This window comes from Cervus elaphus, chromosome 25, assembly GCF_910594005.1.
Source record: "Cervus elaphus chromosome 25, mCerEla1.1, whole genome shotgun sequence".
Lineage (NCBI taxonomy): Eukaryota > Metazoa > Chordata > Mammalia > Artiodactyla > Cervidae > Cervus > Cervus elaphus.
Window position 1 is genome coordinate 12,671,365 of NC_057839.1, and position 13,930 is coordinate 12,685,294.

Below are 13,930 nucleotides of genomic sequence, written 5' to 3' on the forward strand. Positions count from 1 at the left end.
GTACTGTAGTCTGGGGGCATGCAGGCCGGGTCCTCTGACACCAGAGTCAGAAGGCACCTTCTCTTCAGTGTGTGTGCCCGGCTCTGCGCTGAGCACTTCAGGGCACTGTTCCATGTCGTGTTCTCAACAGCCGGCTGAGGTAGCTGCTATTTCCCTTAGAGTTGAGGAAAACGAGACCAGATCCTAACATCTGCTTAGGGCTATACATTATTCTGGAGAAGGGTAGGCAACCAACTTCCGTAGTCTTGCCTGGAGAAACCCATGGACAGAGGAGCCTGGCACGTTACAGTGCATACGATCTTACAGAGTCGGTCGTGACTTAAGCGACTTAGTACTCATGCATACAGTATTCTTTTGTCCTTCTGCTCAGAAATAGGTTTCTTAGTGATGGCTGTAGTAGTTGCAACTCTGCCTTACTGTCTTCTCTTGCACTGAAGCAGTGGATCTCTTGCTTTTAAAAAATATTTTTTGATTGTAGTATAATATATTTTGAAAAGTGCACAATTTGTAATGTACAGATTGATGAATTATCACAAAGTGAATAAACCTGTGTAAAAGAACATTCTTACCACTCCGGAAGCCCTTATTGTGGCTCGCATTCTCCTCTTCAAACCATTATTCTGACTTCTAATGAATGCCGTAGGTTACTACTTTTTAAAATATTTTATGATAGAAAATGTAAAACATACAAAGGTAGAGTGAATGGTATAAGGAATCTTTTCACTTTTATTCAACCAGCTCATGGCCAATCTCTACTTCATCTCTACGTCTGCTTATTCCCCCATCCTGATCTTTTGGATGATTTTGAGACAGGTCTCAGACAGTATATATCATTTTACCCATAAATATTTCAGTTCAGTCACTCAGTCGTGTCTGACTCTTTGCGACCCCATGAATCGCAGCACGCCAGGCCTCCCTGTCCATCACCAACTCCCGGAGATTACTCAAACTCATGTCCATCGAGTTGGTGATGCCATCCAGCCATCTCATCCTCTGTCGTCCCCTTCTCCTCCTGCCTTCAATCTTTCCCTGCATCAGGGTCTTTTCCAATGAGTCAACGGTTTGCATCAGGTGGCCAAAGTATTGGAGTTTCAGCTTCAGCATCAGTCCTTCCAATGAACACCCAGGACTGATCTCCTTTAGGATGGACTGGTTGGATCTCCTTGCAGTCCAAAGGACTCTGAAGAGTCTTCTCCAACACCACAGGTCAAAAGCATCAATTCTTCGGTGCTCAGCTTTCTTCACGGTCCAACTCTCACATCCATACATGACCACTGGAAAAACCACAGCCTTGACTAGACGGACCTTTGTTGGCAAAGTAATGTCTCTGCTTTTTAATATGTGCTGTCTAGGTTGGTCATAACTTTCCTTCGAAGGAGTAAGCGTCTTTTAATTTCATGGCTGCAATCACCATCTGCAGTGATTTTGGAGCCCAAGAAAATAAAGTCAGCCACTGTTTCCACTGTTTCCCCATCTATTTCCCATGAAGTGATGGGGCCAGATGCCATGATCTTAGTTTTCTGAATGTTGAGCTTTAATATTTCAGTGAGTGAGTGAGTGTGAAGTCAGTCATGTCTGACTCTTTGCGACCCCATGGACTGTAGCCTACTAGGCTCCTCCGTCCATGGGATTTTCCAGGTAAAAATACTGGAGTGGGTTTCCATTTCCTTCTTCAGAGGATCTTCCCCACCCAGGGATCAAACCCGGGTCTCCTGCATTGTAGGCAGACGCTTTACCGTCTGAGACATACCTCTAAAAGATAAGGATATTTTTAATACTGTTATAGCACCTATAGTATTAATAATCATTTAAATATGAAATATCAAGTCAGTGTTCAAATTTCCTTAATACTGATACATTTTTTAATGATTATGCACATAAGGTCCAGGCAATGCAGCTGGTTATGTGTCCCCCCTTATCTTAACTCTTTTTAAATCTTTTAATGGAAACATGCAGAGGTAGAGAGAATAGTTGGAGACGGAAATGGCAACACACTCCAGTATTCTTGCCTGGAGAATCCCATAGACAGAGGAGCCTGGTGGGCTGCTGTCCATGGGGTCGCACAGAGTCGGACATGACTGCAGCGATTTAGCATGCATGCATTGGAGGAGGAAATGGCACCCACTCCAGTGTTCTTACCTGGAGAATCCCAGGGATGGAGGAGCCTGGTGGGCTGCCGTCTGTGGGGTCGCACAGAGTCGGACATGACTGAAGCGACTTGGCGGCAGCAGCAGAGAGAATAGTATATAATGAACCCCCATGGTGTGTCACCCAGAGTCAGTGGTTATCAGTTCCCTGCCAGTCTTGTTTCATCAAGCCCCTACCACCTTACCAGATTACTTTTTCACAAATTCTTGTTATCTGATCTTTTTATACTTATTTTGATATAAAAATAGGATTTAAAATATATATAACTATAATATCAGTCATACCATTACTAAAAATTAGTAATTCCTTAACATTATTAAATATTCACTCAATGTTCACATTTCCTCAAATGTCTTATACACTTTTTAATTCTTTTTAATTTATAGTTTGTTGAAATGGATTTCAGATAAGGTCCATATGTTGTGATATGTTGACATGATTTTAATCTATAGGTTTCTCTTCATCTATTTCTTGAAGAAAATGGGTTTTTTGTAGTTTCCCACATTCTAGATTTGCCATTTTCATCCTTATGGTAGTATTTTTTTATTTTTTTTTTTCAGTGTTACAGCTCTATTTTATTTAGATAATGGCAGGAAAATCCATCTTTGAGGCATGAGGGCACTTCGATCCAAAGACGCGAAGAGAAGAGTGCCCCATAGAGTGGGAGAGAGAGAGAGAGAGAGAAGAGGACTTTGGTTTCTCTTTTTATATGTTTCTCTGTCCCTGGACCTGTCTTATGTAAATTGGGCCAGCCAGGAGTGTTATTTGTTTTACCTGAGGTTCTCACCCCATTCCTCGGACCTTCCTTTGTTCTATATTCGCTGGCTTTTCCCTTCCAGGTCTTTTAGCCACTGCCATTCTGGACTCCTTTTCCCTATTCTAACTACCTAACATTCCCCCCTCAAGAGATGGGAGGCCCAATTCTTTGGGAATAGGGACGTCGAGGTCTCTCTGGCTACTTCCTGCTGAACTGGGATGGCGAGGGGCATTGGGCCTCTCCCTCTTGCTAGTCTCAAGCCTCAGAGTCCTCGTAGTGGTGTCCACCTAAGGGTGAGTGATATTTTCTGTGGTCGGCTGTAGTTTCATATCTTTGTTGAACTGGCACTGCATGTTGCAGCTTGACCTTAACGGGAGGTCCTCTGGAATCTGAGGCTGAGCCGCATGGGCTTTCGGTTTTCAGTGTGATGGGCCTTCTCCTGCGCTGGGTTTTCTTCGCGTTCCGCTTCTACCGCAGGAGCTTCGCTGAGTTGGGCTCCTGCTGCACTTGGCCTCTTCTGCGCAGAGGTTGTTTTCAGCCAGGTTAAATCTGAGTCATGGCACCATGGATGTCAGGCAAGTGTATGCTCCTTGGTTCTTTGTCTCATCACAACAAAAATTCGGAGTGACGGACCTTAAAGCCCCCTCGGCGGGTCACAGCTCTCGGGTCTTGGACAGACCGTGTTATAGCTCTCAGGTCTCGAATGGACCGTGTTATAGCACTTAGATAAATCAGTGTTACAGCTCTATTTTATTTAGATAATAGCAGGAAAATCCATCTTCGAGGCACGAGGGCACGTCGATCCAAAGACGCGAAGAAAAGAGCACCCCATCGCGCGGGAGAGAGAGTCTTATGGTAGTATCTAATATACCATCCTTATAAAACTGGCAGTTGGCGAGAAAAGCTTGATCAGATTTTTTGTATTTTGTTTTTTCTTTAGACATGAGTGCTCCATAAGTAGTGCCATTTACTGCTGTCAGGAGGCACGCAGCACTTGGCTATCACTTTAATGTTAAAGGCCATTTGTGAACATTGCTTAGATCCATTATTTTATTAGCAGCTGCAGAATGTTGCTCTTTTATTTCTATAATTTCTTCCTCATTTATTACGCAGAAACTTTTTGTTAAAGAATTTCTTTTCATGAGCAGTTATCTAGAGTTATAGTTTGTATGGAGAGGCAGCTTTGAAAATAATGAATTGACTGCCTACCATCCTATAAGGTTATCAATGAGGGTTTTAATTTTTTTTTTAATAGCATGAATTCATGGACTTATGTATTCCAGACATTTTAATCCATTGCAGTTTGTATTTTTTATTGAAAGAGCCTTAGTTCTCTCCGGTTAGGCTCTGTAAAGCCCTGGTAGTTCTTGAACTTTCCAACTCAGATCAGAAGATTTCCATTTTAGACTGCTTCTGTACTGGGCTTCCCTTTGGTTAAAATAAACACTGAATTAAAGCTTTGTCTCTGAAATTTCTTCATTAGCTGTGCAGGTCTACTGGGGAGGTGTACAGAGTGAAAGTTAGCAGCATCAGCCAGTTAGCAGCTGCTGAATCACAGACTGGGGCTTGCAGTGAATAGAATTCAGGAGAAAATCATCCTGGGGAACTGGGTGGCTAGGAGGGCAGGTCTCCTGGGGGAAGTCCCTGGGTTCCACGACAAGTTCGCTTGATCATCCTGCCAGGGGTAAGAGCCTGGGTGACTTAAACTGAATAGGTTCTTGAGCCCTACTGAATTAAATATTTTATTTCTGACTTTTTCATTTTATAAGTAATTATAAAGTAAGGGATACGTTTTAGTTTTAGTTACTGACTTTTTGTTTCGTGTTGTTTTTTTTGGCGGGAAGGTGGGGGATCGGAATTCAGATTGAAACCAAGCACTGTGACCATCTCTCACATTATCTAGACACTTCTCTAATTGGCTGAGGTTTAGTTTTTCTGTGTCATTTCAGCTGTGGAGCTTTTTGGCTTGTTGCAGTAGTTTTTCAAATCCTGCTCTTGGAGCTTGATGGAGATTTTCTGAGGCCTACTTTCCTGTTCGCATATCTGTGACATAGATTCATTCGCTAGATTTCATAATGACCATCTGTTGACCATTCTAGAGGTGGGTCTGGCCTGTGTACATCATCTTCCTTTAGTCTTAGTATTATGTGTACAAAGCTTGCCTTCACAGTTTTTCCTTTATTATTTTATAGCTTCTGGTGACAGACAAATAGAAGGAAATCTAAATATTTATATTCAGAATGGTTCCTAGGTTAATTTTTTCTAATTCCTTCTATTATTTCCATACATGGAAATGGTCCTCTCTCCCTATTTTTCTTTTTAAATGTGGGAAACAAAAACAGAGTTTCAGCCAGTGTTTTCCAGATCACTTCTTTTAGGAAATAAAATAATAACTTGTACCTAGTTCTTTAAGAATTATATAAATTAGATAAGGTATGCAGATGGTCTTACATCCTCAAAGAGCTTAACATTGACTGAATGGTTAACAATGATGTACAAGTTACACAGAAATCATGAAAAACTGAAACCATCTAATAATTTCTCACCTAAATCTCCCAGAGTTCAACAGAGGATCCATCTTTCCTTCAGAGACCTTCCTTGTCACAACTTTGACCTAGAGACTACCCTGCTTTATAAGAGGCATCTTTCCTAGCACATCGCTACTATAGATTTTGTGATCATTAAAAAGATTATCATTTTTTTCTCAGAATTTTATACACTTTGAAGCTGTGTTACTGATGTACACCATGTTAAAATTATCTTCCTGGAAAAATGGGTTTGTGATCATTATGTAATGACCATCTAACCTGAAAAAGGAAGGCCTTTTACTTTAATCTGTTGTGTCTGATATTAATATAGCTGCACCAGCTTTCTTTTGACCACTTTTTTGCCTAGTACATTTTTCATACAGATATTTTTAGCTCTTCATGTGTTCATATGATTTATATAGCTGGATTATGTATTTTTAAAACTGATCTGACAATTGTCATGTTTGTAACTGGAAAGTTTAGTCCATTTACATTGTCATTTTATGATCAGTGATTTATTTGGACTTATTTCTGCCATATTTTGTGATTTGTCTCATCTTTATTCTTTTTTTCCTATCTTTTCAATTGGTTGTGGTATTTTTGTTTTTTACATTTCCCCCCTCCAAAAATTATATCCTCTGTTTCTGCTCTTTCAGAATGGTAGATTTTACCATTCTAACTCTACATCTTTTAGAGGATTGCTTCATAACTTCTAGCATACTTACTTACTTTAAATTCTAGGATTAATCACACTCTGCTGTCCTTTAGTCCAGTCACATAACCCCCAACTGTATGATACTGTCTAATATTAAAGTTTTGCCCTTTAAAACATGTAAACACATAAGACATTATTATTTTAAACAATTTCCCCCAGACCGAATCAATTTTATTTACTTACCATTCTTTCTAGCATCTCAAGTCTTTTTTAAAGGATCATTTTCCGTCTTCCAAAAATACGTCTTCTAAAAAACGCAACTTGTAAAAATTTCCTTTAGTGATACTCGTTGCTAATAAATTCAGTTTTTGTTTGAAAATGTCTTTATTTTTCCATTAAACTTAAAAGATAGTTTTGTTAGATGTGTAATTCTCTTTTGATTGTATTTACTCCCAGCATGTTATTCTACTGTTTTCTCTTGTTTCTAGTGAGAAAACAACTGTTGGTATAGTTGCTTTTCTTTACCTTCTGGCTACTTTTAGTCTTCTTATTTTTCAGTTTAAGTGTAATGTATCATGGTGTGGGTTTAATTTTACTTAGTTGACTTGAGATTTTTTGTTTCCTGAATCTGAGAATAGATGATTTCTATCAGTTCTAAAAAAAACTTAGCTATTAGCTCATCACGTATCAACTCTCCCTATTCTCTATATTAACAATGTCTTCTGGAAATTCAAGTTAATATATTTTAGACCTACTATTCTATTTTCTGGGCTTCCCTGGGCCTGCAATGTAGGAGACCCTGGTTCGATTCCTGGGTCCAGGAAGATCCCCTGAAGAAGGGATAGGCTACCCACTCCAGTATTCATGGGCTTGCCTGGTGGCTCATATGGTAAAGCAGCTGCCTGTAATGTGGGAGACCCGGGTTCGATTCCTGGGTTGGGAAGATCCCCTGGAGGAGGGCATTTCAACCCACTCCAGTATTCTTGCCTGGAGAATCCCCGTGGACAGAGGAGCCTGGTGGGCTACAGTCCATGGGGTCACAAATCAGACACAGTGGAGTGACTAAGCACAGCACATTCTATTTTCCATATCTCTTAATGCCTTTTTTATACTTTTCGTTTTTATTCATCTCTGCTGCAATCTTCTGTCTTGTAATTCCTTTTAGATCTTTCAGGTTGGTAGTTCTCACCTCACTTGTATCTAATCTGCTCTTTAACTTACTGAATTTCTTTTTTACAACTTTGTCGACATGTTATTTACATAGAATATACCACACATACTCAAAGTGTGCATTTTGACGAGTTTTGACATATGTATGTGTGTGTCTGAGCATGAAATCATCACTACCGTCAGGATGATAAGCATGCTTGTCACCCCCGCCCCCACATTCTCTCCTCCTCCTTTGTAGTCCTTTCTGCTCTTCCTGCCCACCTTCCCAGGAAACCGCTGGTATTCTTTGTTATCATAGATTAGTATGTATTTTCTATAATTTTGTGTAGTAAAATTAACTTTTTAAACCGCTTAAACCACAGTTCTCAAGTTGGTGTATCTCGTATGACAGAGGAAGTGTGGGTTAGGGCCTCAGAGATGTGAGGCTGACTTCGTGGCTTAGAATCCCCGGGTCACGGCATCCTCGCTGTTTCCCTTTGCGGAGTCCATTACTTTCCAGGTCACCTTCACTGCAGGTATAACCCTAGGCAGTCCTGGCTTTACCTGATGATCTGTGAAACCGCTTCCCACCTTACAGAGGCCTTGGTTCTGTCCCGTCCCCTGAAAGTCATTGAAACCGCAGCTCTGTGTCCCTGGGGCCGGCAGATGCTCTCAGATGACCGCTGCCGTCAGTAGTCCCTTAAACACGCAAGGTTTGTCCTTCCGTCTTGCCTCTGATGATTAGACCTATCTTCTTGAAACCTCAGTCATATGTTTGACAGTTTTTCTAAACATTTTATTTAGATGTTTTATTTTTGTTGTAGGGAGACTTTTTTTAAAAGCTATTCAGTCCACCTTATTGCTGAGATGAAATTTAGTTTAATACTATCTTCAAACTTAGCGGCAACATCCGAGACTTGTTTTGTGTTCCCTCCATGGTAGCTCTCAAACTAACTTACTTAAGTGCTTGCCAGGCTACCTCACAATCTCCTGGGGCTTTTGTTTGAAAATTTGTATTTCCATGGTCTCTCCTCAAACCTATGAAATTAGAGTTGCCCTCTGGGTGTGAAGCCTAGGAATCTGACATTTTAAAGTCTTAAAGCCTCTCAGGGTTAACCAGGATTATACTTCGAATAGTGTGGGGGTCCTCAATAAAATCCTTTATGTCCTTAGACTATCAGCGATTTTTTTCCTTCAAACAAAAAGAACATTTTCATACAAACATACACTTCGTTTTCTGGACATATTTCCCCATTGTCTATACAGGTTTAAGTTTTGTTAAATGAAGGATTCAAATTTCAGGCCCATTTTCCTTTAGAGTCTTTGTTGACCTCAACCATCCACTGCAGTGTGTGTTCCTAAGGAGATGAGTGACAGGCAGGAAGGCATCTTCTATGGCACAGCCGTTTGAATAAAACCTGGGCATCTGATGGCCCCTCGCTGAGATGTGACGTGTGACTGACTGCCGAGCCCACGGTCCAGAAGCCTGTGGCGCCGGCCCGCTGCAGGCCGCAGCTGCCCCAGCTTTTGTGGCCATCCCTGTTCGGTGCGGTTTTCTGCTTCATTCATCATGCCTCTGCTATCATGTGAGGTGATTGGTGCATATTCTGTTTAGCAGTAAACCTTTCTCTGACTTATAGTATGCAAATATTATTCATCAGATGCTGGCTCTACAGCTGTTGCCTTTTTTGAGGCCCCAGTTGATTTCACTTGACTGAAGATATCTTGGTGTAAAAGATTAAAGTGGAATCTTGACTCTACACTATAGAAGCCAACTCAGTCCAAATGTTTAGCTACATACTGTGCATTATATGAAACCCATGAAGAAATGGAGCTCATTTTAATTCGGCCAGTAGATCCAAATCTTGCATTTTTTTGGTTAAAATTTAAGTTTTGAGTAAAGGGAGTTGATTCTTTATATTGCCTATCATCTCAACATAAGAGCCTTGAATTATGAAGAGATCATAAAGATTTGGTGTCTTGGGAATGCTGTTTAATGTCATTCTGTGAACAGTTAGATTTAACAATATTAATTTGCCTTAGTGTGAAGAGGTTTTAGGGACTTCTTTGTATGTGTGTATTTGTGTTTTAAAATTTTTAAATCACATGGTATCAACCCCTTTAAGATAGTCATAAGAAAAATTAGTAACTTTTTACATCATATCAGGTGTTAGAGGTTTTGCAGAATTCCTTTCCCCTAGTAGCTAGAGTCACTGAGAGCATTACCCCAGGGGAAGAAAAGAGAAAAATATTGGTTAAGTGCACAGCAATAGGTCTTCAACAAATACTTAGCAATTGATTCCCTGGTGCCTTTTTGCTTGATATTAATTTCTTTCACCAGGGAGAAAAAAAATACTTGAAAGTCCAAGTTTTAGAGTTGACTCGAACAGCATGGGTTTGAACTGCGCGGGTTCACGTCCGTGTGGACTGTCTTCAGCACAGCTTACACGATGCCGCTGGGTGAGCCCTCGGATGCAGAGAGCCGCTGCGGGGCTTGAGTGTCTGCGCATTTTGGTGTCTGCAGTGGGGCTGAGACCAGTCCCATGGAGCACCAGGGCATAACTACTTCTGTTTTCTTCCTCTCTCTCCTCCCTTTCTTACTCCCTTGCTTCATTCCTTTTATTTATTTACTTAGATACATTGAGTGCCTTTCATAGAACTCTTGCAGGAACTGAGACTATGTCAGTGAATTATAAGTCCTAGCCTTCATGGTTTTTACTTCTAAGTATAAAAGACAGAAAAAAACAAACCAAAAAAAGCCACCACCAACAAACATAGACCAGTGTGTGTGGGCATTTGTAGATCATAGGAAATATTCTGGATTTTATTTTATTATTTTGTTTTAACATTCATTTGTTTGGCTGTGACAGGTCCTATTTGCGGCACTTGGAATCTTTTTGGTTGCAGCATGTGGGATCTTTAGTTGTAGCTTGTGCACTCTGAGTTGCAGCATGTGGGTCTATTTCCCTGACCAGGGGTTGAACCCAGGCCCCCTCCATTGGGAGCATGGACTCTTAGCCACTGGGCCACCAGGGAAGCCCCTCTGGATTTTATTCCAAGTGTGATAGGAAACTGTTGGCTGGCTGAGACAAGAAAATAACAGGATCTGACTTATCTTTTAAGAGGCCCAGTTAGACTGCTCTGGGGAGATGAGGTTGTAGGTGTGGGGACAGTAGTCAAGGTGACTACTCAGGAGGTGAGAGGTTAGCTGTGGTAATGGTGACACATGTAAATTTCAGATCTAGCGCTTATATGATTTGCTGGTACATGGTTACAGAGCATGAAAAAGAGTGGAATCAACAGTGATGCCTTAGTTTTTGGCCTGAATAAGCCAGTTAACACGCAGCCATTTAACGAGATGGGAAAGGCTTGGAGGAAAGCAGGTTTGGAGTGGAAGGTTGGAGATTTAAGAAGACAAGCAATGTTAAGATACCACACGGAAATGTCACCTATGCAGTTGGAAGTAAAAGTCTGGAGTTACAGGCAGAAGTCAGGGTCGGCATATATGTGTTCAGTCAGTAGTCTGTAGATGATGATTAAAGCTATGTGGAGGGAGAGAATGAGATACCCACGGAGCGAGCAGATGGTGGAGTCTGCTCCTCAGGGCACGTCAGCATCAAGAAGTCAAGAGGAGGAGATCCTGCAAAGGAACCCAGGAAAGAGAAAAAGAACGTTTCATGAAGGACAGAATGGTCAGCTATTGTCAGAGAAGGTGAGGTAAGATGAGGATGAAGAATTAACCACTGGATTTAACGAAGTGGAGGTGGACTTTGGTGTCGGCAGTGAGGAAACCAGTCTGACTCCAGTGGGCCCGAGGGAGGCTGGCACTAGGGAAGTGGCGACAGTGGCGCTGGGGAGGCTCCTGGAAGCAGGGCCGCGAAGGGGCGGGCGGGAGGAGGCGCCACGGGGAATGTTTGCCGTTTTTGGTTTTGTTTGTTTAATGGACTACATCCTTTGTTTAGGAAAAGAAAAAAAATGGAGGCAGAGTCTGTGGACACAGATGCTGGTAGCCTGGTAGACCTGATAGGATAGGGTGCCCACGATGGCTTCTGTTTTATACGTAGGGAAGTAAGGCACAAGCCGTGGGCTGAGAGGGAGAGGAGGGGACGGAGCACACGGACTGTAAGTTCTAGAAGCAGTGAGCAGGCATGAAGTAATTATTTTGGAGACTGTGTTGCCTGTTATTCTAGATCTTTTTGGACTCTGAGATAACAGTGTAATCTTAGGAATACCAAGTATGTGTATGGATGTTCTGGTAAAAGGATCCAGAATAGGAATAGTTGAGGCTGAAAATCACTCATTGTAGCCACAGTGCCTTGCCGTCTGATTTGTCCAAGGGATGTGTAAAAGTCATTTCATAAGTTCCAACTGAAAACATTTTTGAACAGCTAATATCAGTTTGTTTATCTGGTTCAAAATGCAGAAGGAACAAATGTATAAGCATTAAAGAATCTCCTTTTCTTGGCCACTACCATCTAATTCCTTTCCCTGGAGTCTGTCAATAATAACACTTTCTTGTGTCTTCTTCCAGAGATATTTTACAGGTCCATTTTTAAAAAGCTAAATCTGTGCTGGGGTTTTTAAAACAATCCTTTCTCCAATCAAGTAAATACTTTAAAAAAATTATACTAGTATTTCTCTATTCTGTTTAATTTATTAATAATTTTTTAAAAGAGCATCCCTTTTAATACTGACTTCATAATGTTGACAGCCACCTGGCAGGAGTTGCGTCTGTTAGATTTTTCTTTAGAAATATGTATAGTTAACAAGGTTCTTTTTGCTTCTTTGTTTTCACAGCTGATCTAGCATCTTTGATGGATAAAACATATGAGAGAAAGCTGCCTGTTAGTTCTTTAACAATATCACGGGTAAGAAAACTTACTTATATTTTCAAGGAAGAAGGAGAAAGAAAGCAAGAAAGACTATTCATATAGATGAGGCTGTGTAAATAAAGACCATCTTTTATAGGAAATAGTTTTCCAGAGTATCATATGTTTTTATAATTACTAATAGATATTTTATGATGAAGTAGTAAATTTCTTTGACAGGAACAAAAGGTAATAAATTTATTAGACTCTGATGTCAGTGATCAGTGTTGTTTATCTAACTTAATTTTCCAGGATGTGATATGATGCCATCATTTTTTTCAAAGTTGATATACTTTTCAAAGTGGTAGTATTCACTTGTTAATATTAGAAGTAACTTTGGTAGTTGAGAAAGTCTGTAAAAGACTTAATTTTAGGCTGCTACAGAGCATTAGATGGGAGAATAATCTTAGACTAGGAATCAAGAATAGAAATTGATCCATTGACCATTACTGATGAGCTTCTAGGCCAGCTGCTGTACTGGTTTCTTAACGTTATCTCATTATTCTCATAGCAGCCATATGAGATAAGCCTTGTTATCTCCGTTTTACATGTAAGACTCAGAATGGTTGATGGCTTTCCCAATTTTACATAGTTCATAGGTGGAAAAATTGGGCTTTAAACCCAGATCTCTGTGGCATCAGAGTTCTTTTCTGTTGCCTCCCAGAAATAGACCTCATCTTGTCTTCATGAAATTCCTTTGTGACATTGGGCAACTGGGCCCTCTCTCAATTTCCTCATTCAGTATGGAGATAGTAGTATCTTCCTCACAAGGCTTATGTGATGCTAAATTGAGATCTTAGTTGTGAAAACTCTTTGTAGTAATTAATGGCACCATAAAATTGAAAAGACTGTTAAATCCAGGAGAGGAAAAATAAATAAACCATCATCCCTTTTAGTCTCAGTGCTTTTTTTCTGCTTTTAGTGGGAAAATATCAAACTGTTCAGCTTGCTCATAACCTAGTAATTTTCATATTGGAGAGGAGCTGAAAGACTGCTGGTTCATCCCTTATATGATGGGTAAAATCTCTGTAGCCATAATGCCTGGTGTTTGTTTAGGCAGCACTTCAAAGTTTAAAGAATTTTGATGTAAGAGCTTTCACATACATTTTCTTGTTGGTTGGAGCTTCATACTCTTCAGTTCAGGTGCCTTTATCCTGTTTATGCAGATGAGCAACTAAGTTCCAGAGAGACTGTGTCATCTGTTTATGCCACACAGCATGCAGTCAGGAGAACTAGTTTTCAATCTTGGGTCCTGTGTTTGAACCATATTTTATCTGCCCCTTAATAAGATTTCTAAATCGAATCTATTAAGTCCTCCAAAGAGGACCCAGAAGTCTCCCCTCTACTCTCCTCTCCATCCTCCTGAAGTCTTAACTTTATTCACTACATCCATTATTTCCTACTTCATCCTTTTTGCCTCTGAGTCTTTAGTTTAGAGTAGAATTCATCGCCAGAAGAGTCTTTTCTGTTTCTCAGGTTTAGAGTTAAGGAACACACTGGGGTTATTTTGTGGGTCAAAAGGAGACTTGGTTGGTAAACAGTAGCAAGCTGACTGGTCCGTAGCAGACCAAATCAGATAGGAAAAATGGATATAAGATCAAGTTCTCTAAATTTAGATTTTCCTCTTTTGGGTCATGTTTTTTCAGCCATTAGAGTCTTCATCTTCTGAACTGTTGTGTTTCCATGTATTTGGAGCTTGGAAAACAAAGAAAGTATCAAGATTTAAAGATAAAGGAAAATATCAGTGACTAATTATAGAGTAAGAAGAACCCTTTCTTGTTTGGAGCGGGGTTCGTGTTCAGTTTTCAGTTTTTCTAACCAAAGT

General features: G+C 40.4%; 1 protein-coding gene across 2 annotated transcripts in view; it reads left to right on the plus strand.

The window, feature by feature from the left end:
- The window catches only part of MRPS27 (mitochondrial ribosomal protein S27), a 101,071-nt gene that overhangs the window by 13,649 nt on the left and 73,492 nt on the right, over positions 1-13,930 (plus strand). Inside the window, exon 3 of one of the 2 annotated variants that reach the window (XM_043887456.1) lies at positions 12,035-12,105. The exons of the other annotated variant lie outside the window; for it this stretch is intronic. Coding sequence (XP_043743391.1) covers positions 12,035-12,105 — 71 coding nt within the window. The remainder of the gene's footprint in view (positions 1-12,034; positions 12,106-13,930) is intronic. 2 annotated transcript variants of the gene reach the window in all.